This window comes from Carlito syrichta, unplaced genomic scaffold, assembly GCF_000164805.1.
Source record: "Carlito syrichta isolate Samal-C Ts95f unplaced genomic scaffold, Tarsius_syrichta-2.0.1 Scaffold303299, whole genome shotgun sequence".
Taxonomy (NCBI): domain Eukaryota; kingdom Metazoa; phylum Chordata; class Mammalia; order Primates; family Tarsiidae; genus Carlito; species Carlito syrichta.
Genome location: NW_007247395.1, coordinates 64714 through 91786, shown reverse-complemented (window position 1 = coordinate 91786; position 27073 = coordinate 64714). Strand labels below are relative to the sequence as shown.

Sequence of the window (27073 nt, the reverse complement as noted above, 5' to 3'; positions counted from 1 at the left end):
GGTAGAACACATTAAACGTAGACCAAGCAGAAGGAGAAAAGGAATAGAGAAAAACAAACAAATTCAAAAGTTGGTCTGTAAAAAGATCAACCTTCATGATCCTTTAGGAGACTGACCAAGAAAAAAGAAAGAAAATACAAATTATTATAAACAGGAATGCAAGAGAAGACATTACTACTGGCCTTATATATGAAAAAAGAATTGTAAGGAAATACTAAGAAAAACTGTAGACCGACAAATTAGATAGCATAGATGAAATGGACAAATTTGTAAAATGATTTTTAAAAACCTACAAAAACTGATTCAAGAAGAAATAAAACATCCGAATAAGCCTATAACAAACAAAAAATGAAATTAGTAATTTCAAAATTTCCCACAAAGAAAAGCCCAGGGCTAGAAGGCCTTACTGGTAAACTCTATCAAACATTTAAAGAAAATTAATACCAATCCTTATCAAACTCTTCCAAAAAATAGAAGAAGGGGGGACCACAACCCAAGTGATTCTATAAGGCCAGTATTATCCTGATAACCAAACCAAAAATTATAAGAAAACTATAGACCAGTAGTTATTATAAAGATAGATACAAAAATCTTCACAAGGCTGGGCTCGGTGGCTCAGCTGTAAACTCAGCACTTTGGGAGGCTGAGGCAAGTGGATTGCTTGAGACTACGGGTTCGAGATCAGCCCAGGCAACTTGGCGAGACCTCATCTCTACAATAAATAAAAAATTAGCAGGTCATGGTAGCACGTGCCTGTAGTTCTGACTACTTGGAAGGCTGAGGCGGAAGGATCACCGGAGCCCAGAAAGTCGATGCAGGAGTAGCTGTGAGTGTGCCACTGCACTCCAGCCTGGGTGACAGAGTGAGACTCCAACTAAAAAAAAGAAAGATCTTCACAAAAATTTTTGCAAACTCAATCTAGTAACATATAAAGAGGATGGATTGCCTGAGCCCGCGGGTTCGAGACCTGCCTGGGCAACTTGACGAGACCTCATCTCTACAATAAATCAAAAATTAGCCAGGTGTGGTAGCATGCGACTGTAGTTCCAGCAACTTGGAAGGCTGAGGCGGAAGAATAGCAGGAGCCCAGCAGGTCGAGGCTGCGGTGGCCGGGAGCGGCCACTGCACTCCAGTCTGGGCAACAGAGTGAGACTCCAACTCAAAAAAACTATATATATAAAGGATCATACACCATGACCAAGTGGGATTTATCCCAGGAATGCAATGTTGGTTTGACATTGGTAATCAATGTAATATATCAATAGAATAAAGGATACATCTACTGACTATCTCATGAGTTTTGAAAGAGGAATTTGATGAAATCCAATATGCTTTGATGATAAATCAATCAATAAACTAGAAATACAAGATAACTTGTCAACCTGATAAGGAGCATTCATGAAAGCCCACAGCTAACACTATACTTAATGAGGGGGAAATTGAGGCTTTTCCCCTAAGATCAGGAAAAAGACAAGGATGTCCACTCTTGCCAGTTCTATTCAATATTATCCTGGAGGTTCACACCAAGGTAATGAGAAAAAAAAAGAAGGACGGAAGGAAGAAAAAAGAAAGAAAAAGCATCCATATTTGAAAAGAAGAAATGAAACTGTATTTGCATCTGTATTTGTAGATGACATGATCTTTGTACAGAAAACACCAAGAACTCTCTCTTTCTCTCTCTCTCATGCATACTCTTAAAAGTAATAAATAAGCTCAGCAATGTCACTAGTTATAAGATCAGTATACAAAAATCAATTGTATTTCTATGCTCTAGCAATAAACAACCCCAAAATAAAATTAAGGGTATAATTCTACAATAACTTGAGCAAGGTGATAATATTTAGGAATAAATTTCACAAAAGAAGTGCATGGTTGGTTACTGAAAACTACAAAACATCATTGAAATAAATTAAAGAAGATCTAAATAAATGTAAAGACATTTCATGTTCATATATTAAAAGACAATATTGTCAAGATAACGATAGTTTCTAAATGATCTATAGACTTAATGCAATACTTATAAAAATTCCAGATGATTTCTTTGTAGAAATTGACCAGCTTCTTGTAAAATTCATATGGAATTTTAAGGACCCCAAATAGTTGAAACAATCTTGAAAAAAGAAGGACAAAGCGGGAGGACTTGTACTTTATATTTCCAAAACTTACTACAAAGCCACAGTATTCAAAACAGAACGGCAGAGGCATAATGATAGATATATAGATTAACAAAATAGAAATGAACCCTATATATTTATGGTCAATTGACTTTTGACAAGGGTACCAATATAATTCAATAGAAAAATGTCTTCAATAAATGCAACTGGGACAACAGGATATTCACATGCAAAATAACAAAATTATACCTTAACTTCAGACAATATAAAACATTTAGCTCAGCCAGGCTCGGTGGCTCAGCCTGTAATCTCGCGCCTTTGGGAGGCTGAGGTGAGTGGATTGCCTGAGTCCGCGGGTTCGAGACTGGCCTGGGCAGCGAGACCTCATCTCTACAATAAATCAAAAAAATCAGCCAGGCGTGGTAGCGCATGCCTGTAATTCTGGCTACTTGGAAGGCTGAGGCGGAAGGATCGCCGGAGCCCAGTAGGTCGAGGCTGCGGTGGCCGGGAGCGGCCACTGCACTCCAGTCTGGGCGACAGAGTGAGACTCCAACTCAAACAAACAAACAAACAAACAAAAAAACCAAAAAAAACATTTAACTCAAAATGGGTCATAGACTTGTGTGTAAGAGTTAAAGCTATAATGATTTTAGAAGAAATCATAGGTGTAACTGTTTATAACCTTGGATTAGGCAATGGTTTCTTAGACAGGACATATAAAAATAGATAAATTAAACTTCATCAAAATTATAAATTCGTGCCTTAAAAGATATTATCAAAAGAGTGAAAAGATATCCCAGAGTGTGGGAGACATATTCACAAATCATATATCTAATCAGAGTCTAGTATCCAGAATATGTAAATAATTCTTACAATTCAACAATGAAATTACTAACAACCTGATTTAAAAATTAAGGTCTCAATAGCCCTTTTGCCAAAGAAGATCTGGCCAATAAGCACATGAAAACTGCTCAACATAGGGAAATGCAAATTAAAACCACAATGAAATACCATTCAAAACACACTACAATGGTTGCAATTAAATTTGGGATGATATTGGTATGTCAATGTGGGTTCACTGATTACAACACATGTGCCACTCTTGTGAGGAGTGTTGATAAAGTGCGGGAGGCTGTATGTGCTGGGAGGCAGGATGTATATGAGAACTTTTTGTAATGTTAGCTCAGTTTTTCTATGAGCCCAAATACACTTAAAAAATAAAGTCTATTTTAAAACAAAAAAGGTCAAATAAACAAAAAAAATAGAGCATTCTTTATTACACTTCGGGTTTTGTGAGTGGAGATTCACATTCTCTGTGTCCTCAATAGTACTATGAACTCCATATCCCTTTAAGCTTGTTTGGAAAGAAAAATTAAATACCATCCATGTAAACATTGTATACCAGAGGATGAAGAAAGAATCGTAGTCTCACATACTACAACTGATGTTTGAATTAAGAAAATAGCAAGTGAGTCATAGTTGAGACACAATGTGTTTTTCTGTATTTTTAAAAATCTAGAATTTGTGACATTTGCATTGTGCTAGCATGAGTGGGGCAATGATTATGTTAAGTAAATACTATAGAGGTCATGTATTTGGGAAAAAAATTTTCAGAACGACCTGATTAACTTCCCATCTTCCTTGTACTTTCCTTAAACTCCCTTTACTTCCCTCCTCATTACTTTCTCCCTTCCCTTCCATCAAAGAAACAGAGTAATAACTCAAATCCCAAGAATCAGAAAGGTATTTGTCATTCATTATGAAGGAGGAAATACTCTGAGTAGGCAGAATAGATAAGAACAGACTAGAAAATTTAGAGATCTAATAAAATGATGATATCTAAACAAGGGGGTATCATTAAATTATCCCAAAGATATGTAATAGACATCTATTCATTTTTATACCAAACCTAAATCTAATCATCATTTAACAGTGGTACACAGCAAAAGTAATTTAGCATTATACCGCACAATTCACACTCCAAAACAAAGGAGCCATAAACACAGCTTGAGTCTTCCTTCTACTCCCAAGGATTTCATCACTAAACCCGAGCAAAAGAAGATGAATGCTAAAATTCCCCATAGGGAATCCAGATATATCATACTGCCCTTTATTCATGAGTCTTCCGTGAAGACCACTGTGAGCAGTTAGAAAATGTGTGCGTTCAACTTGGTCTGCTTAGCTGGGAATCAATCTACCCAAACATCTGGGGGAACATGATTGATTTTCCTGGTTATTAGTGGCAAAGGTTGGGCAAATGAACACAGCCATCTAAGCTGAATAAACTTGTTCAAAGACACACCAAGTTCTGAATGTGAAGGCTAGTAGAAACTTCATAAGAAAAATGTGGGATACCTGGACAAGCAGCCTCGCCTGAAAGAGCCATCCTAACAACAGGAAAAGAATCTAGAAATTCTGTTGCAAACCAACTGGTTTAGCTCCCTGAAACAGGTTCCTGATACAGTAGTTCCCCCTTGCAGTTTTGCTTTCCACAGTTTCAGTTACCAATGATAATGTACAATAAGATACTTTGAGAGAGAGAGAGATCATATTCACATAGCTTTTATTATGGTATACTGCTGTAGCTGTTCTACTTATATTATTGTCTTTAATCTCTTACTGGGCCTAATTTATAAATTAAACTTTATCACAAGTATGTATGTATAGGAAAAAACACAGTATATATAGAGTTCAATATTATCCACTGAAGGTCTTAGATAAGGGGGGACTACTGTATTTGTGTTGCCAGCACCTGACATAGGGCCTTTGTCACAAGACCTTGGTAGGTATTCATCAGCGATGGTATGGTCAATGAGAGTTCCTCAAAATGAATATGAGGGAAGGTCTAGGAAGAAAATGCTTACTTTGCCTTACAGCAGATGAGTCGGATGATGCTACATGTCAGATTTTACAGTACTACCTAACGTGTTAAGCAGTGTTGCTTATTTTCATAGTCGTTCTATAAGTTTGGCATTTTCATCCCCATTCTATAGATGAAACAACCAAGGATCATGGAGATCATACAACAAGCCCAGCATCACAAAGGTAAAGAATGGCTGAGTCAAGATTCACATCTTAACTCCTGAAGCCCGTGTTCTTTTTACAACATCACACCATTTTTTCTTACTTTGCTCCTTGCAATGTCAAACTGGCCCATTCCTGTGCAGAGTATTGACTCAGCTTCCATCTCGAAAGCTTTGCACTTAAAAATCTCTATGATGCTATTAATATGAATATTGGTTATTATTTATTATTCCTCATAGCTCATAGAGTCTTTGGTTAATGCTAACCAGAGCTGAGACAATTCTGAATGGAGCCTTTCAGAGCAGAGCAGTTTGAGTAATGCATTAACTGTTTTTAAATCAATGTAATACAGATCCAGAAGAAATGGTGGGGGAGGAAATAGATTTTAAAACTTGATAAACACAGATGTGTGAGGGAAATGTTTCCATCAGTGTGCATTATTTCACCCTCTGTGATCTGGGGATTGCTAAAATCCTTTTCATACTGGTAGGAAATCTAACATAGATGCTATAGCTTCTATCTGTCAAGTTTGATTATATCAATTTGTCACAATTATTGCTTTATTTTTAATCAGATAAAGACACTAGTTTTGTTCTGTTTTTTTTTTTTGTCTGGAATACTTTATAACTGGAAAACTTGTGAGGAGACTGCTCAAAGATTATTTAAAGTGTTCATAATTTTTTAAAAAATCTGCTAGGAAGGTGCTACTGTCAAGAAACTCATTCATTCTGCATTAATAATTTGTTAAGGGGAATGAGCAGTTGAGAAAATCGGAAATTCAGTTAATAGGGAACTCCTTCCATGTTTGAGAAGAGATCATTGCAGGGTTAAATGCAGAATAAGATAGCTACAGAGCTTGGCATTTCACTATTCCTTGGATTTCTGATCTGAAAGGGAGAAAATGTACTGTCACACATCTTTTAAAGTATATTTAAAAATAAGTTTATCATTATTCACAATAGTAAGAACATGGAACCAACCGTGCTGCCCATCAAAAGAGGGCTGGATAAAAAAAAATGTGGTACATATACACGATGGAGTATGACACAGTCATAAAGAAGGACAAAATTATGAACTTCACAGCAACTTGGATGAACTTAGAGTCTATAATACTGAGTGATCTATCACAGAAGCAAAGAACTGAGTACCACATGTTCTCACTCATAAGCGGACCTTGAACAATTATCATAATGCTATAAGAAAGGTATTGGCAGTAGTGGGAAACTGCCGTGGTAGGGGCGCAGACTTCATCAACAAGGGTACCTGCATAAAGAACATTTGTATACCTAACCCTTAATTGTACCCCACATCTTTAAAATTAAAAAATAAGCTTATCAAGAATGGAGTTTACAAAAGGTAAATAAAATAGTCCTTGATTCTAGGGGATACCTGAGCTCCAAGCAGGTTTAAAAAAATCTAATTAGGGTTAATTAATACAATTATAAAGAAAAGCAGAGAAGAAAAGCTAAGTTCATTGAAAGTTTCCATGCAATTCTCAGGGTCACATGTAGGAAACAGGACAAATAATAACTGAGAGGATAGGTAAGAATAAAAGGCCCACAGCAACTTCTGGCTTCCCACCCTGCCTCATATCCATCAACTGAGTCAGCTTGTGTCCACCTGCAGACAAGGTCCGGCCACGCCCATATATTCTAAGACTGGGTCTGGCCCTGAGCAAGATCCTGGCCTCCCTGGCCTCAGGAGCTCCTGCAGTAGACAGCAGGTGAAGCGGCCTTGCTGCTGGCATCTACTTTCAAGTCTCTCTCTGCCTCAGTTTTTAACTAGGTGAATGGTCATAATGATGATCCTGTCTCATTAAATTGTTGTAAATATTAAATGAGTTCACCCATGTAAACAGCTTAGAATTGTGTGTGGCACATAGTGAGAGCTTAATGACTAGTCACTCTCACCATCATCTTCCTCATTGTATAGATTAAGAAACACACACTGAGAAACTGCTTTGCTAAGGCCACTAGACTGTGACAGCACAAGGCAGAGGTTCTATACCAAAATTCTGGCTGTTGAATTGATGTTCTTTACATCTCATGATGCATAGCAGGTAATTTTTTAAGGTCTCATATACACTTAAATCTTTCTCTCTACAACTGCATCCATCACATTGACTGAGATATACTTTCTTGATAACTCCTTTGAAGAGTTTTACGGCAATAAATAATTCTGCTAAGTGAAGTGAGCTTGTGTTTCAAGAGAGGAACCACGTTAGAGAACTAGTAGAAGCAGAAATGGGCTTCCTGTGATGACTGAGCCGAACAGGCAGCTGGAATAAAAGGGCAAAAGCTTTCCAAAAGAGCTCAGATAAATTTCTTCACAAACACTATGCTCTTAGGTTTCATGGCATGAACCTGAGCCCCTAACTTAGATCTGATCATTCTTAAAGTTCTGGAAGCATAAAAGAAACCCACACCCAGAACTCAGATATGTGTATATGCTGATGAGTTGATTTATATGCCAAATCAAAGTCTCCTTCAGCTCTACTACATGAGTTTTTTTTTTTTTTGAGTTGGAGTCTCACTCTGTTGCCCAAACTGGAGTGCAGTGGCTGCTCCCGGTCACCGCAGCCTCGACCTGCTGGGCTCCGGCGATCCTTCTGCCTCAGTCTTCTGAGTAGCTAGAATACAGGCATGTGCTACCACGCCCGGCTGATTTTCTTGATTTATTGTAGAGATGAGGTCTCACCAAGTTGCTCAGGCGGGTCTCGAACCCGTGGGCTCAGGCAATCCACTCACCTCAGCCTCCCAAAGTACGGGATTACAGGCTGAGCCATCGAGCCCGGCTTACATGAGATTTAATGATAAAAATAATTCACAGCATAGGCTTGAGTTAAATAAAAGAGGGGTCCCTTTATTAACATGTAAAAATACCAAAAATTACTTTAAAAATCATATACTGTATATAAAATGCTTTCTTTGAAAAAAAAAGATAGGACATTAACTGCTAGCAGTACTTGGGTTGCATATTTTATGAGGTTTATTTGTACTGCATATCTTTGATGGGCTCTATTTGTGGCTGAAAGTACAAACATACTGATTACAATCACTCTTTCCTACATTTAGGAACAAAATTAATTATCTGCAAAAAGCAGAAAGGCTTAGATAGACTCTCAGTCAGTAAATGATAATAGACAGCGCCCAAAAATAATGACTCTGCTTTCTATTTTATCTGTTTTAGGCATTCTGAGTGGAATGAAAAAGGGAAAAATTAATTCATTTTCTGAATATTCTTCAGAAAAGATTTGAATTGGGTAATAAGGAGGCTGCATCAACCCTCCCCCTACCCCTCGTATGAAATAAGAAAGGAGACTTGCTGGATTATGCATTTCCCAAAGGGACATTTTAAAAGGACATTAAGAAATCTGTACCATCACCAAAACAAAGGCTATTTGTTTTACCCCATTAACGTTCCCCCAACAAGGAAAGGAATGGTAAGCTATAAGACCTAGTTCAGTACCCAGCACTCAGCACTCAGAAGATCGTGGCTGCTGGTAATGATGAAGTTTGTATTTTATCTTACAAAGACTGCTGCATGCCAGAAGACATTTGTTCACCAGCCCTTTATCTTGGTCATTTGTAAAATTCCTTATTACACAAATATTAAATTGCCCCCTCCCTTAAGGAAATGACTCTTTCACAGTGCAGCTTCATTTAAAAAATGTTTCTGTGATATTCAAAATATGTTTTCAATTTTTAAGAGGGGGACGGGTGGAATGGGTCTTTTAAGAAACAGTCCAAGCTAGAAAGCATTTTCTGCCAGAGACCTGAGTGAGATACCAAAATGAGTCAAGGTTACTTGTTGTGTTATTGTTTAATGATGTAACATTACATTTGTCAAGAATAACCTTATTCCAAGTAGGTAAAAGAGAACTACAGAGAAATCACACAGTGTACATGGCTCTATGTGTTCTACTGCATTTCAGCTTTTGTAATAAAGAAAGCAAGTATCCAGGGACGTTTCTGCCCTCATGAGGTAGGGGGCTACTTTCACTCTACTCTGATTCCCTGACTGATCAACATTTTAAAAAATTATTTTTGACTCTCTCACTGTTCCCAGGAGCACAGGGGTTCTAAGAATATCAGGTCATTAGGAAGCCTTCCTGGACTTCTGCCCACTTGAACAAATATCTTCGATTTTTGGCATATACACTAATGGAACAGGATAGAGATTCTGGAAGCAAAACCTCAATTTCTCAATCAACTCATCTTTGACAAAGCCTCCACTAACAACCACTGGGGAGAGGCGAACTCATTCCGTAAATGGTGCTGGGAAAATTGGCTAACCACATACAGAAGATTAAAACAAGACCCTACCTATCTCCATACACAAAAACAAACTCTAAATGAATCAAAGAGCTAAGTGTAAAACCTCAAACTATAAGAACCTTAGTAAACGCAGGAGACACCCCTTATGGAAATTGGAACTGGTAACCAATTCCTGATCATAATCCCAAATGCCCATACCATGCAAGATAAGATAGACAAGTGGGACCTCATCAAACTGACAAGCTTCTACAAAGCCAAAGAACCTATCAAGAGAGTGGGCAGACAGCTCACAGAATGGAAAAAAAATATTTGCCAACTTCATATCTGATAAAGGCCTAACATCAAGCATCTACAAGGAACTCAAACATGCTGAAAAGAAAAAAACAAACAGCCCTATTACAAAGTGGGCAAAAGATATGAATAGACACTTCTCAAAAGAAGACATACAAGCAGCCACCAGATACATGAAAAAATGCTCAGCCTCATTAAAGAAATGCAAATTAAAACCACACTGAGATACCACCTAACTCCAGTCAGGATGACCATCATCAATAACTCAAAAAACAACAGATGCTGGAGAGAATGCGGGGAAAAGGGAACATTTCTACACTGTTGGTGAGAGTGTAAGCTAGTACAGTCTCTATGGAAAGCAGTTTGGCGATTCCTAAAAGATCTAAAAATTGACGTTCCATATGACCCTACAATCCCTTTTCTGGGAATATACCCAGAGGAACTCAAATCACTCTATGAAAAAAATACCTGTACATGCATGTTTATTGCAGCATTATTCACAATAGCAAAAACATGGAACCAACTGTGCTGAACCAGATTTTTAAAAAGTGGTACATAAACACAATGGAATACTACACAACCATAAAGATGGACAAAATTATGAACTTCACAGCAACTTGGGTGGACTTAGAGTCTATCATACTGAGCAGTCTATTACAGAAACAAAGAACAGAGTACCACATGTTCTCACTCATAAGCGGACCCTGAAGAGTTATCATAATACTGTAAGAAAGGGATTGGCAGTAGTGGGGAACCGCCAAGGGAGGGAGGGGAGCACACCTCATCAATAAGGGTATCTGATCTCGAACCAGGTGAAGTGGGGACCAAAGTGAGGCCCAAACTTTACCTATATAATGACCATTTGTGTACCTAACCCTGAATTGTATCCCATGACTTAAAAAAAAAACAAAACCCAAACAACTATCTTTGACTTTTGAACCTATCTGACTTACTCCAAGGGCAGATTAGTCCTCCATGTCACTCCCAGCAGACATGGATAAACATCTGCTTACTGCCCTATGGTTATCACATGTTGCACCTTGGCAGTGCAGTAAAAAAGAAAACATTCTACAGCCAAATCACTTTGTAACACAAAACTCCCAACTCCATAACCTAAACAAACAAGAAAGAAACTACAGCTTAGTACTAAAAGAGAAAGCAATGTAGCTGGAGGCCCAAAGTAGCAGAGTTTACTGCTAGTGAGTCAGGCGCCCCTCTAATACTTTCTAAAATATTTTCTGAAGAGTGGAGAAAACTGCCACTGTCCTGTCTTTGGATGTGTCTTCTGCTACCTTCCAAGAGGTGGCACATAGCCCTTTTGGCCAACGAGTGGGGGCTGAGTAAACTGTCTTCTACTAACTCCCTTCTTCCTTCCTTCCTTCCTTCCTTCCTTCCTTCCTTCCTTCCTTCCTTCCTTCCTTCCTTCCTTCCTTCCTTCCTTCCTTCATTCCTTCCTTTCTTCCTCTCCCTCCTCCTCTCCTCCTCTTCCCCCCTTCTCCTTCTCCTTTCTCTCTTTTTTTTGGTGGGGGGGTTTGAGTTGGAGTCTCACTCTGTCGCCCAGACTGGAGTGCAGTGGCAATCCTTTCACCTCAGCCTTCCAAGTATGCGCTACCACACCCAGCTAATTTTTTGATTTATTGTAGAGACGAGATCTCACCAAGTTGCCCGGGCTGGTCTTGAACCCGCAGGTTCAGGCAATCCACTTGCCTCGGTCTCCCAAAGTGCTGGGATTACAGGCTGAGCCACCGAGCCTGGCCTCCTTTCTTGCTTTCTTGCTTTCTTTCTCTCTCTCTCTCTCTCTCTCTCTCTCTTCCTTTCTTTCTCTCTCTCTTCCTTTCTTTCTTTCTCTCTCTCTCTCTCTTCCTTTCTTTCTTTCTCTCTCTCTCTCTCTCTTCCTTTCTTTCTCTCTCTCTCTCTTTCTTTTTTTTTTATAGTGAGACAAAGTCTTGCTCTGTCAACCAGGCCCTAGAGTGCAGTGGTGAAACCAAACTCAACTGCAGCCTCAATCTCCTGGGTGTATGCTACCACGCTTGGTTATGTTTTTTAAATTTTGTAGAGATGGGGTCTCACTGTGTTGCCCAGGCTGGTCTTCTACTAACTTGCCTGATCCTCCAAAAGCATTGAGAACTTGAGAAGTTCTTGCAGCCCATCCAAGGGTGGGGGTATGTGTTGAAAGACAATTCTCTATGGATTTCTTGAGCTTCTACCTGTCTTAGAGACAGAGGCACTGACTTCCCTTCGTCCCAGATAATCTTTTTCAAGTATTTTTGTATGGTGAACAACCTTGTAAGATAGAGATAGTGTCTTCCTTCAGAGGAAAGGGCAGGCAAGCTTGCCACTTATTATAAAAGCTTTGAGCCCTTCCCACTTATTATAAAAGATGTGAGACACCTAAGCTCAAAGTTCCTCCCTATAAGGCAACTCACTGTGTGTGCAGGAGTCACCCAGCCTTCTTTACCTTACCCTATGAGAACTGAGAGTAGGAGACTTGGCATAAATGCTGATACTCTGTTTGCTGCCTATTGCTGTGAGAAATAAACTGTCCTTCATTTCTACCCTAGGAGTTTTGTGCCTTTAACCAGCATTCACCAAACTGCAGCAGACCAACTTGTTAGCTTGCAGTCAGGGTAAAAATCTCAGATTTTTCACAGTTCTTGAGGATGTGTTCCTGCCATATCGGTTTACTGACCATAGAAAAGAAGTAAAAAACATTTCCTTCTAAAGATTCATAGCATATAAACAACTAGTAATTGTGCTGCCAGTTAATCCCAAGGTAAAGATAAGCAATTCTAAATTTATGAGAAGACCATCACATTTCTTAATATAATTCATTTTAAATATATATATATAATTTTAGGATAAAACATTTTAAAATGCTTCCCTTGTGTGATCACTTTTTGAAACTTTCCCTGAAATTAACATTTAGTGCCTAAAAGGTGATGCCAATTATTCTGATTTGTATTCTTGCAACAAATACCAGGGGGACACCGAAATTATAAAAATTGTGTATTTATTCTTACATGTTTAAACTTCAGTCACTTTCAAAGTACTCTTCGTTTGATGCAATACATCTGTTGAGATGCTTTTTCCACTGCTCAAAACAGTTTTTGAACTTGTCAATTTTGATACTTTTTAGTGCTTTTGCTATTTTTGTTTCACCTTTTCCACATTGGCAAAACATTTCCCTTTGTAGGCTTTTTTTCATTTGGGGAAACAAAAGAATCACTCAGGGTGAGATTGAGTGGATAGGGAGGGTGGGGTAAGGCGGTGATGCCGGTTTTTGGTAAAAACAAACAAACAAACAAACAAACAATCAAACACAAGCTGCTGAACACTCAGTGCCGTGTGGGCAGGTGCTCTTGTAAATTACACATCATGAAATGGGCAAACATGTGAAAGAGTCTAAAAAAAAATTCACTGAAGTCAAACGCAGACGCTCACAACAACGCTAGCTGGTACACTGATGCCAATGGGTTCCAGAACACATACCTAGCAAGGGAAGCCTATACTACAAGGGGTCTGCCCTCCAAAAAATAATTCTACTGTTTCTGGGTCCCTCCCATAAGTAATCTTTTCCAAAAACTATACCTTTTCTCCATGGAAATCATCAAAGTTATTTTGACTGTGAATGAAAACAAGAACAGCAGTATGTAAACATTTTTTCTTTCAGATATGGATGGACCTTATGCAAATAAAGTTGCTTGCCACAGTTCTAATGCTGACCCGCAGACACTAATTAGGTAGTGAGACATTTACTTGTTTTTATCATTTTCAAATCACTTGGTACTGAAAACAGCTTGTATGAATTCAGACAAGGTATCTCTATCTGAGACTGAAAAATGAAAGTCCAAAGTGATAGCACGAGGGGAAAAACACTGACATTCTGACACCTGAAAAATAACCTCAGCCTTCAAAAGCGGAGAGGAAGGTAAGGCTAATCTTGAAAATTCTGATGAGTTACAGTCACTCACACAGACAACAAAATATGAGTTTGATAAGAGTGAATTATTATTGAGGATCAACAGAGAATCTTCCCCAGAGCTTCCTAGCACACATAAATAAATGCTGACTTCTTCAGAAATTTTAGCAAAGGAAATGAATGTACTTGGATACTAGAGGACCTTCGGTTCTCGGTAGGCAATGTTACTACTAAGGACCCTCCATAATGGAAATCTGGATGTACTTTTAATGTGCAGAATCAAAAGCAGATGCATTAAAAACGATCTGTTGGTCCAATAAGCAGATTTCCAACTTTGCAACTGGAAGATAACCTATTCCCCACCACTGGCACTGCTCACATAAATTCTAGGCAAAGCCATCTGACTGTGTGACTGGATCTTCCTTCACTTACACAAATATTCCTTCTCTTTGAAGCTACTCTGTGCCTTTAAGTGTTATGAAGATGAAAAATCTCATGCCTGTTAGTACTTCATTGGGAAATACTAGAGCAAAAGTCTCCAAGGAGGAAGAATGAATTCAAAAACTGATTGTGCAGCTGGAAAAACAGTAGGGAGTAATACAGGATATTAAATAATATAATAAAAACCTACTTAGCTTGTGTTTGGGGAATGAAGAGTCTGGTGAGGAGAGTGGAACTATTTGAGAGAGCAATATAGAGTAATGGTTAAGAGCATGAGCTCTGGAGTCAGATTCACCCTTGAATCCTAGTTCTGTCACGTACTAACCAAGTGACCCCTGAGGGTGGCAACAGAGTCAGGCTCATCCTTCCAACTACTGCCTATAATTCCCAGTGGCTCTGATAGTTCTTGTACAATTAGATGCTCAATAAATGTTTCCTGCCATTAATCCTATTTCAGATAGTGCTAAAATGAATATCACAATGAGAAAAGAAAGAGAGAAATGGTGGCAGTAAAGGGTGCAATTTTGCACAACATTCAGTGAAGCATATAACAAGCTCAAAGTAATGACATTGTGTGAGAGAAAGCTCTAATACTGAGAAATGCTGAGATGAATCAATAACGAATATACATATGTGAGTACAAGTGAAAATATAAAAGTGTAAACAGCTGTGCAAAGATACATGAGCAATTACTTTGGGGGGAAAAAAGTAAACAAAATTACAGAAAGTTTTGGGGAATTTTGGTAGAGGGACAAATATTCAGCATGTTAATCATTACTCTCTTAATCAATGGATTAATTATACATGAAGTGTACAATGGCTATGCATACAATCCATATGTAGGTATATGGTAACAACAATCAAAATGGTTTTCAGGCTAAAAAGTTGCATTTGAAAAAGGAGGTATGGCATTCAGCAATTTGGGTGTAAAATCAATGCTGAAAATATATGTATTGCAAACTCTACATATTTAAGTTTGCTTCGAGGTACAAGATGTGCATTCAATAATGTGCTGATAAATTTAATAGTGATACTTGCACCCAAATACTATTCAAGATCTAGTCAATACTCACTTGGGGCCAAGACATTTATCCTCGTTTGTATAGATATTTATCCCAGTTTGCAAAATGGGTCTGCTTACAGTCTTATTAATACTTTCTTGGACTTTTCAGTACAAATTTTATCTTTCTTCCTGTCCCCCCTCCTTCACACATATGCATGCACACGCATACATTTTCACACACTTTTCACTTCTTTTGGACTAAAATAACAGTAAGAGATCTTGGCATCTAAAAATACATTTAAGAAAAATCCATTTTTCATTTGTTACTTAGAACAATGTAGTCAAAAAGAGTACTGGACTGGGATTTAGACAATGCCAGTCATGTTCCTGAACCTAACATTTCATTTAATCCTCATATTTCAACCCCATTTTATAGATGAATAATTCAAGGCCCTAGCTTTGCCACTAACTGCCTGTGGAACTTAGGCCATTCACTTCCAACCTCTGGGTTTTATTTTCTTCATTTTCCAAACAAGTGGCTGGATTTTGCTCCCAATAGAACATCCAAATCAACTGTTCAACTTCCTAAATGACGGATTCTCTGACTTCTACATAGACTTTTGGTATTGGAATCTCCGGGGTGGTCTCTGGGAATCTGTTTAACAAGTTCCTCTGGTGATTGTGATAATGAGGTAAACTTGGGAACAGGATGCTTTACTACCTCTAGGGATGGTGCAAGCAACAACACCCAACATCACCTGCATGCCTTCACTTGGTAGTCTGAAATATTGAGAACTATCCTAGGAAAAACTAAAGCACTAACAAGCCACACTTAAAAATTTAGGCCAGGCACGGTGGCTCACGCCTGTAATCCCAGCACTTTGGGAGGCTGAGGTGAGAGGATTGTCTGAGCCCATGGGTTCAAGACCAGCCTGGGCAACTTGGCAAGACCTCATCTCTACAATAAACCAAAAAATTAGCTGGGCGTGGTGGCGCATGCCTGTAGTTCCAGCTACTCGGAAGACTGAGGCGGAAGGATCGCCGGAGCCCAGCAGGTCGAGGCTGCGGTGGCCGGCAGCCTGAGCTGTAGAGTGAGACTCTAACCCAAAAAAAAAAAAAAAAAAAGAAAGAAAGAAAAGAAAAGAAAAAAGAAAATAAACAGTGCCACATTAATTTAGAAGACGAAAATGACCTTCATAATCCGGGGAGGATATAGTCATCAAAACAACTGGGCAAAGTCTCTCTGTGGCAGATCTCATGGCACAACTTATAGCTAGCTAAAATGCTGTCCCATTAGTGCACAGGAAGAACACATTTTTAAAGAGGTCTCTCACCACAACTGAACCTTAAGTAGGATTGACTGGTAGGGTTTTATGTTTTATCAAACAGGAAAGTGAGGGTGCTACAGCAGAATTTCATTAATGTTTTAGTTTTAAACCAGATTTTGCTTTGGGGTATTCTGTGAGTTTGTTAACATGAATAAAGTTTTTCAGTTTGCCCAGTCCTCACTTCCCCTCACCCCCATAAATGCCCATCCCCTTTCTGGCCCATAAAGAGTATGGGCTGGTTCACAACTGGCCAGTGATTTCCCCACCCCTACCATTTGGTACATATTACTTAGAGTTGGTGATCATAAAACAGGAACGAGGCAGAGTTTACATATGTTTTCTGGTTTAGTTCAGGCATTCCCTGGGAATGGCAGACTTCACGCTCTCATAACCAGCTGGGAGCTGGGAGCAATCAGGCCTTTAATGACCGAAACAGAAAGGGACTGCATCACTGAGCACCTCCTGACAGCCAAGGCCTTTCTTCCTGAATGATAATGACATGAAATGTATTCCCCTGCATGCACGTGCATGTGCACATGCAGACACACAGGCACGTGCATGCATCTAAAATGTAGCAGGTTTGTTAAGCTGAAATAGCTATCCAATTTAGGTTCACTAAGTGTTTGCAAAATTCTAACAGAGTTTTTAGAGAAAGTCTGGGAGGGTCTAATGGGGGACTGACTGGTATGTTGGAAAAAGCATTAGATTATAGCAGTAGAAGACTTTGGATTCTACTTCTGGCTTTTCCATTTATTATATACCTTTAGACAAGCCTCGCTCAAATTTATTTCTTCATTTGTAAATCAATGGGATTGGACCAGCTAATCTCTCACAGCCCTCTCAACACTCACATTATAGTGATATGTTCACTATGGTGAAGTTTATTCAGTTACACATCTTGTCTATCTACCAACTAGACTGGGACCTTTGCAGGACTTAAGAACTATGTCTTGGGTAGTGTTGAATATCTAGTACCTAGCAAAGTGCCATGCCCAATGCAGATGCTTAATAAATGTTTACTAAATAAATCTTCATGTCCAGCACCTGATCAAAACAGTACACTTAATTCTTTATAATCTTCCTACTTTATTGTGTGTGTGTGTGTGTGTGTGTGTGTGTGTGTGTATGTGTGTAAAAACACTAGAGGAAGATATCTGTTTTTAAGATTAATTATGTTCCTGTCAAATGACCAATATCAGAGGTGACCTTTAAACACTCCTGCACCCTGTGTTTATTTTTTCTCTTACTGAGAGCATTTCCACACCCCTAGTGCTCTTGCTTTGTGACTGACACATAGTGGGCCCTCAATCAGTATTAGGTGAATGAACATACGAACACACTTACTTTCCATTTTTCTAGTTCTGTGAGATTTACTTTTGCATAAGGTCCCAGAATCTAACCTCGAATTATAAAGCAGTCAAGGGAATAATTAGCCACTGAAGAACACCATCATTAGGTAGGACATTTCTGCTACTTTTACTATAAAATATTTTCTCAGAAAATGTGTTTTAAATGATGAACATTGTAAATGAAGCAATTAGAGCAGCTCCATAAGTAGCCATGCTGAGGGTTGCATCATTTCTGTCTTCCTTCCTGGTTTAATTCACCAAAAAAATCCCAACTACTCCTATCATTTTGTACTTCCAGGGTTTAAAGACAAGGCTAAATGAACTAATCTGCCCTCCACATTCTGGATAAGCAACGACTCAAAAGTACACAGCAGTTGCACCGTATAGAATCTAAGGGCACGAGCCAACCAAGCTAACCAAGCCTGAGTTTGAATCCCAGCTCCTCTCACTTAATTAGCCTTGAGGAAGAAATAAGACCTAGTGTTTGACAGATCAGTAGAATGACAATAGTTTGCAATAATCTACTGTATTTTTCAAAATAGCTAGAAGACAAGAATCCAAGTGTTTCTAACATAAAGATAAGATAAATATTTAAGATGATGGATATCCTAATTACACTGATTTGATCTTTACAACTTGTATAAATGTATTAAATTATCATGTGCCCTGAAAATATGTACATGTATTATAGACCATAGAAAAAGAAAAATAGCAGAAATAAAATATTTCTAAAACAACAAAAAACTAGCTTTGAGATCTTGGGCAAGGTACTTAATCTAAGATTCATTTCCACTTGTGTAGGATGGAGACAATATTAGGACCAATCTTATAAGTTACTGTGAAGTAATATTATGTAAACTGGCCAGCTCAGCACCTTAGGTATTTAGTAGAAGTGCAACAATAATAGTGTATCATACTATTATGCCATTTCCTCCTACAAAGCTGGCAGCATTCAGGAATCAGATACTATCTTGAGGAGATCTGACTGATAGCTCTTGGCTGTATGTTCTATTCTACATTTGAAGTGTGTGTCTTCTGTGGTCCTCTGACTAAAAATGCCTGACTAAAACCAAGCAAACTGCTACTTCACTTACAGAACTGTCCTTCTATCATCACAAATCCCATTAGGCCAAGATGGGTATAATCAAGGCTACAAGATACAACCATTGGAGAACATGGGTGTTTGCCTTGCTTATGTTGTGTGAGGTTTAGTTAGTGGGCTCTAGCTATGTCTCTTGTGTCTATAGTCACTACTCAAAATGGTAATGTGATATATATGGTTTAAAGTACAAGACTGAAATTAGAACCAGAAAAATTGGTGATAATCAAATTAAAGGGAGACCTGATCAATTTCTAAAGCATGGCTCTTTCACTAACTATAGCTGGGCCCGGTGGGCAAGGTGCATTTTCACTAAGCTTCAGTTTCCTCACTTACAAAATAAAGAAAACAGCTCCCACCTCACAGAGATGTCACAAGGATTATAATAATCAACAATAATGGTAACAATAGCCAACATTTATTAAAAACTCACCATGTACCAGACACACGCTAAGTGCTTTAACAAACATTACCTGTGAAGAAGATATACTTTTTATTTCTATTTCACAAATCAGAAAAATGAGGTTCTTAAGGACAAAATGACTCTCCATTATCCCACAGCAAGAAACTGGGAAGAGCTAAAATTCAAAGCTATTTTTCATTATTCCATAACTTGTGGGCTTAATGCACTGCCAAGTTCTGTGAGGCCATTCAATCAATTAGTCATCCCTGCCCACTCTCTTATTTTATTCTCACTTCTTTCCATCAGCACATGCTGTTAGCCAGGCTACTCCATCCCAATAAGGCCCAATTCTTCTGAAAACTATACATTGGTACTCACAGTGGTGGTCAGTTTTCCTCCATTCTTCTGGACATACTGGATGGAATCATGGATTGTTGAAAAGAGACCAAGCAGTACGTTTTCCATGTCATAGATTCTGTACATGCCATTCACAAGTTCTTCAAGAGACAGAATGTATTCTCTCCAGTACTTGTCAATCTCCACCACACCTGCCATACAGCCTTGCATGACCACATTGCAATAGCCACCACAAGGCTTAACCATCATCAGTCCCTGGCAGTAAGAGCAGTACCACATTCTGGTGAGCATTCGGCCACAGTCCTTACTGAATTTCAGGTGATCGGTTGTGTTGATCACTTCGATTCCAAGATTCAGAGCCTGAAGGAAGATCCTAGTGACTTGCAGTGACTTGGAAACCTGGGTCATAATAAGCTTGGGGAAATTCCCAAATACTTTCAGGTCACGTCTTGCTCCTCGGAGGCATTCATTGATGTCCAAGGCTGACTCAGGCAGGCCTGGGTTCATTAACTGGGTGTAGATGACTGGAAACAGGCTGTCAAACAATTCGTTGACCATGTCATCCACGTTGATGTCAGAACCCAAAATGTAGAGAGACACATCTGTGAAAAATTCACCCACAAACTCAAAAGCTTGTGGAGTCAGGCTTGGGTAGTTGTTTTTGAACATGGCATTGGTGTAGTTCTTGGCATGGCGAACAACGATTTCAAAGGCCTCTGTAAAATAAGAGATATAGAAATGTGCACAAATTAAAGCATGAAAATCCAGGGTGTAATTGAGTTTGAGATTTCTTTATTGCTGTGCTGATTAAAGTCCCATTTGCCTTAAATAATTGACTCTCATTCATTTCTGGCATTGCCTCTATTCTTGCAGTTGTTTGCTCCTATAAATCAATTTTCCTTTCTGAACACGAAGTCCAAACTCTGATGTGCACATAAATTCTTAAACACACAAATTATATTTCAAATGACAAAAGCCAGGATTCAGTTAACATTACGGCCTTTCATGAAAATATTGATTAAAAATTGGCTGAATGAGAAGTTATTTCTCTTTCTCTCATTGATTTATTCAGTTAAAAAAGAAATTGTATTTCAGAACATTTTATTTTTAGACAGAGATAAATATTTGACAACAAACTATATACTGTGTAAACTCACATAACAATTTAAGTCTGTTCAGCCCTGGAGGAGAGGCAAGTTCTTAGCTAAGAATAAAAGCTATCACAAATTTAATCATTTTTGGTATATTTTCTTCCGATAACTTTAAAGGAAGCTATCAGACAGATTGCCAGACCTGGAAATGGAATTTATCCAACTGAATTTATATCTAGGTGGAAAGAAACAATCCACGTACTTATCTATCATGTGGCATTGAAAATAAGACCTCTTGTATTTGCAAGCTGAACATCTGGAAGGATAACTACTAAGCTTCCTTGCTAAGTTCATATTCCACATGGCTTGGAGGCCTTCACTACTCTAGAGACCACAAATTCATGATTACATCTGCTGCCCCAACCTCTTGGCATAAGGCCCAATTAGTGTCATTGGTTTGAGAGAAAAATTAGTAATGTCACCATCTCATTTTCTCCAAACTGAAACATTCCGACACAAATCATTCCAAATAATGAGAATTCCACATTTGTATGAGGAAAGAAAAGACAAGCACAATAATAGTTTTTTTAAGAAACAAGACAGAGTTTAAAAATAAACAAAAATAACCAAGTTTCTTGAGACACTTAAAATTAACTTAGTACTTCTTTTCCTTTTCTTCCAAAGTGCAAAGGTCCATGACAGATGTACACCAAATGATGTCAGTTCATGAGCCTCAAAAAATCAAATTATGACCACTTTCAGACTACTAGAGAGACTGTACTCCAACAGTTCCTTGGGATCACTTAATTCAACATTTCAGTCATCGGTGGCAGAAGTAAGCTCTAGGTTGTGCTACCACCATCTGCCCCAGATCCCTCCCAAGGTAGAACATGCTCCCTAGATTCTTCCCTTGGGCTTATGACATGCCCAGCAATGCTGAACAGATGCCAGTACAATTCTGCTGGGCTTCCAAGCCTACTTGATAAAATAATGAGTTTAAAACAGAACTTAACTTTCTACAAGGTTTTTGAGAATGTGTGTGTTAGCTGTGGGTCTGAGGGCAATGGGAGTGTAACCGTCATTGGGGACACAAGTTTGTACTTCTCCTTTGCAGCCATATGACACTGGGGGGAATTTGCCTTTCCATAAGTTGTCGCATGTTCATTTATTTTGTTTCATTTAGAACATTAAGCATTCCTAGAAAGTGTATCTATCTTATAACAATCCTCCAAACTCCACACACTACTTTATTCTCAACCTTTGTATCTAAAAGTTGAATGAAGCCAAGAGATTATCTAACCCAAGACGAAGGACTAGTCAATAAATTCTTTAAAATTATCAGAATTTTGGATATTGAAAACAATGTACTAACTTTAATTTCAGCTAGCAATCACTTACTATATACTAAGTTCTGTGCTCGGTACTAGGAGTACAGAAGTGTTGGGTTGATGGAGATAAATGATACACCATTCTTGTCTTAGAAGTACTCACAAGCTATATGATTTAGAGTATATAAAACATTTCCGAGTATATTATGATAACTACTGTTTACAACAATTTTTTGAATTTGGTATTACAATTCCCATTTCATAGATGATGAGATTGAGGTTAAGCAGAGTTAAAGCACTTTCCCAGAGTCACACAACTGCAAAATAGAAGCAATCTACACAAACTAGTGTCTCCTAGTGATTGTTACATTCTCGCTGCCCTCAGACCTATAGCCAACACACAGATTCCCCAAAACCTTTGAGGACAGTATAGTTCTATTTTAACCTCATAATTTTCCCATTGGCTTTCCCTCTTCAAATGCAAATGTATTAGAAGAAATTGCAGTCCAAAGATCAACAAATCAAAGTTGCACTTTCACCTTTGCCTTGGGACAGCATGAAGAAAAGAAAGAGGACTGCTGTGGAGAATGTTATCCCTGTAGATCTCAACCACCCAAGCAAGCCTAAAATGAATTTGCTATAAGGCAAATGTTATCTTGAGTATAGTATATTCATTCTTTAATTTGCAGTATGTACGACAGAAAAATTCCATAGACTGTACTGTCATAACCTTTTTTTTAAAGTTTCTGTTACTAGTGCTGTTAGATCAATAGAAAAAGAAAATTACAAAAGATCATGAACTCTTCTGAAGAAAGAATAACAACAACCCATATTGCAGGGGAAAAGGGCTAGAAGTTCATATTGAACCTCAAGCTCGCATGTGCTCCCGTTCTGACTTCCACAGCTCAGAATTCACTTAGCACATCTTTGGGTTTTGCCCAACCCCCTTACTTCTGTATCACAGGACAACAGACCAAACCATAGCTGCTCAAGTAAAGGTTCCTGGGAGACTTACAGAAACCAACACTAGGTGAAAAGTGATGCTCAGCTTTTCTTGGCAACTTGGGGTTTCATGAAATGAAGTCAAAGGCTAGAATTAGTGCAAGAAAGTTTAGCTCATTGATTTTTTTGGTCAGATAATAATGTACACTTCAGCTAGGGAAGGATTTCCTCTGTCTCTTTCCTGTGAAAAAGTCAAGAGTTATGTCGAGGAAAAATCGAAACAAACAATGGAAAATCATAGCTATCATGAAATATTTGGCGCTGAATAAAAATGATTTTATTTTTAACAATATATGGAAAAGTAAATGAAGGAGACAAGTAGATATGAGTCAATACATGTCCTAATTAAGCAAAGGTTTCTAGATTTCTAGATGCCTCCATCACCATCCCGGTCATCACTATTTGGATATGCTCTAGTGTTACAATGTCCTCCTTACATTTTAGTATTTATTTATTTATTTATTTGTTTTTGAGTGGGAGTCTCACTCTGTCACCCAGACTGGTGTGCAATGGCCACTCCCAGCCACTGCAGCCTCGACCTGCTGGGCTCTGGTGATCCTTCCGTCTCAGCCTTCCAGGTAGCTGGAACTACAGGCGCGCGCTACCATGCCCGGCTGATTTATTTTTATTTTTATTTTTTATTGTAGAGATGAGGTCTCGCCAAGTTGCCCAGGCGGGTCTCGAACCCGCGGGCTCAGGCAATTCACTGACCTCGGCCTCCCAAGGTATGGGAATACAAGTTGAGCCACCAAGTCCAGCCACATATTGATATTTAAAAAGGAATATAATTCTCCAGATGTGGTTTGATAAGTGGAGTATACAATCAGGCTATTACCTCTTTTTAGATGATTCAATAATTTTTTCCACTATCTTCCAGGACACACAGTCTATCACTGTAGCAAATGACTGTTTTTTAGTATTTGGTGCTGGTGTTCCTGTATTCAGACCCACACAGAAGGAAATGTATTTTTATGAGCATTTTCAGTAGCAAGTTGGTACTTTTTTTAAAAGGAGAGTATACTTGTGGTTGGAAGAATAGAGGAATAAATGAACCACTGAATCCCTTTCAAGCCCTTTAGAATAAGACAATCCTTATAGAAGGACCTTATGTTTTCCTTGAAGCAGTTTTCCCAGCACTGTAAGAATGTTCAATACTTAAGAACTTCATATGTTTCTGGAATAAATGCCTCACAATGGGCTAGACTCAAAATTTTCCTTGTTTCCAAGTTTGGGCACCTTAATGGAAAAAGAAAATTAATATTTGTGAGGTACCTACAAGGTACATGCCAGGATCTGTGGTAAACTGGCTCACATCTATCCTCTCATTCAACTTTAACATAACCATATATATTTGGAATTATTTTGTTTTACTGGTGTGGAAACTGAGGCTCAGGGAGGTTAAGTGATTCACAGAAGGTAATACCTCTACTTAAATTCTAAGGCCTGAATTTGAGTGTAGGTCAGTCTAATCAAAGTCCTTGGTAATTCCAAAATACACTTCATCCTTAAAAACTGGGTGTTGGGAGACTTCTGGTTTTAACTCCAACATAAAAAGAGCTTGGAAGTTGTCACCCCCATCCTCAACAAGAAAATAACTGAACAAACTGAAAATTTATGATTCTTCTTAGATTCATCAGGGAATTGGGGTCAGGGCAAATTGTCACCCTGAATTCTAAGACATGCGAATACAGAAAATCACAGCCCAAAATAGTCTACCTGGAACAGAAGCTGCTGAAGCCATAAACTAGTAGGAAAACTTACATAATTTTGATAGATTACTAGAAGCTGAATATGAGGTTTTAAAGTTAAAACCTTCTGAGCCCCCAGACTTACGGACCCCCACACTTCCATGGGTTTTCACCTCTAGACTACACAAAGTTTTAAGAGTGAAGATCCAAAAGGACATTTTGATTTTAGGCAGGGGAATGGAAAAGGTAATAATTTTGAAAAACGTTATGAGCACTCTCCAAAACAAATATCTGCTCTCCAAGGGGAACACAACTTTTCCAAAGCCTGATATACCTGGAGGAAAATCAATTAGATAAATTCAGCCCCCTCTAGCCTTCCTGCCACACCTAAGGGAAGGAAAAAAAAGCTAAGAAAAACTTCAAGAACTTAGGCCAAATAAAATACTGAGATTAATCATAAACTTACAGACAACTTCCACTCCTCTTATGCCTTACAACCACATCAGTAGGTCTAAAGCATGAAAACAGCACAATACAACCGAGAAAGCTTACTTAAGAAGGACCCACGTGGGCAAGCGAGACCTCATCTCTACAATAAATCAAAAAATTAGCCGGGTGTGGTAGCGCGCGCCTGTAGTTCCAGCTACATGGAAGGCTGAGGCGGAAGGATCGCCGGAGCCCAGCAGGTCGAGGCTGCGGTGGCTGGGAGTGGCCACTGCACTCCAGTCTGGGCGACAGAGTGAGACTCCAACTCCAAAAAAAAAAAAAAAAGAAGGAGTTCTTAGGGAAACTCCAAAACAATAGGTGAGAAAAATAAAACTAGAGGAAACTAAAGCCTCTGGCACCTACAGCTATAGCAGACACTAAATAGCTTATCTCCTAGCCAAATTAGCATAAAACTTCACATTAAAAGTCTGATTGCTTCAAATGCCACTACCCTAATATATCATGCTCTCCTTTCAACAAGTAATCACAATCCATGTTAAAAGGCAAGAAAAACACAACCTGAAGGGAGAAAAGAAGTATCATAACCACATTCAGAAATGACACAGATATTGAAATGATCAGACAAGAGATTAAAATAACAATGATTAATAGGATAAGGGCACTAACGAAAAAAGAACACGCAATAAAGTGGATAATTTAAACACAGAGATAGAAACTCTAAGAAATACAAAAACGCTAGAAACCAAAAACACTAAGACAGAAATAAAGAATACCTTTCATGGACTGATCAGTATACCAGACACACAAAAAGAATCAGTGAGCTTGAAGATATGTCAATAGAAATTTTCCAAACTAAAATGGGGAAGGAAAAAATAATTTAAAAAAAAATCCAGGAATTTTGAGAAAAGTTCAAATGATATAAGATATGTTTAATTGATATTCCAAAAAGAAAGAATGAAACAGAAGAAATATTTGAAATTATAATCCAAGAACTTTCCAAAATTCACAACAGATACCATCCACAAGTCCAGGAAATGTAAATAACAACAAGCAGGATGAATACCAATATATCCACTTCTGGGCATATCATAGTCAAACTATAGAAAGACAAAGACAAAGAGAAAATCATCAAAGAAGCCAGAGGAAAAAACCCTACCTTACTTACAGAGAAAATAAGGATAAAAATTGAATCATATTTCTTGTCAGAAATCATGTTAGCAAAAAGTGAAGTGAAATAAATAAAGCATTGAAAGAAAGAAAGCCCACCAACCTAGAATTCTCTTTCCAGCAAAATTACCCTTCCAATGTGAAGGAGTAATAAAGACTTTCTCAGGTAAACAAAAATGGAGGGAGTTTGTTACCAGTAGACCTACTTTGCAAGAAATGTTAGAAGAAATTTTTCATGAAAATCATATAACACAAGAAATCAGTTCTAATTAAAGAAAGGAAGAATGCTAGGGAAGGAATAAAGGTAAAATTAATCTTTTCCTTTTTAAATTGATTTAATAAATGTTTGTTCAAAGTAATAATAGCAGCAATACACTTGATAATTTTAGCATAGAATAAATAAAATGAATGACAGCAATGTTACAAGGAATAGGAGAGAGAAATTGGGAATTCTTTGTTATAAGGTATAAAACCAGGGAAGCAATATAGTGTTATTTGAAAGTGTATTTAGAAAGGTGTATTGCAAATTTAGGGCAACCACTAAATTTTTTTTTCTTTTCTTTTTTTGAGTTGGAGTCTCACTCTGTCTCCCAGACTGGAGTGCAGTGGCCGCTCTCTACCAGAGAACACTCTCCCCCATGAATAACCTACCAAGCCAAACTAAGCTTCATTAGTGAGGGAGAATTGAAATCTCTTCCAGACATCCATCCCTAGGAACCTATGCTGCCACCAGACCACCCCTACA

General features: G+C 38.3%; 1 protein-coding gene across 1 annotated transcript in view; it reads right to left on the bottom strand.

Moving 5' to 3' along the window:
- GPC3 (glypican 3) overlaps positions 1-20395 on the bottom strand; it is a gene marked incomplete at its 5' end in the record, with an annotated part of 220486 nt that extends 200091 nt beyond the window's left edge. The window contains one exon of the mRNA XM_008058339.2: positions 19627-20395. Within this exon, the coding sequence (XP_008056530.2) occupies positions 19627-20395 (769 nt within the window). The remainder of the gene's footprint in view (positions 1-19626) is intronic.
- Between the last annotated feature and the right edge of the window lie 6678 nt (positions 20396-27073).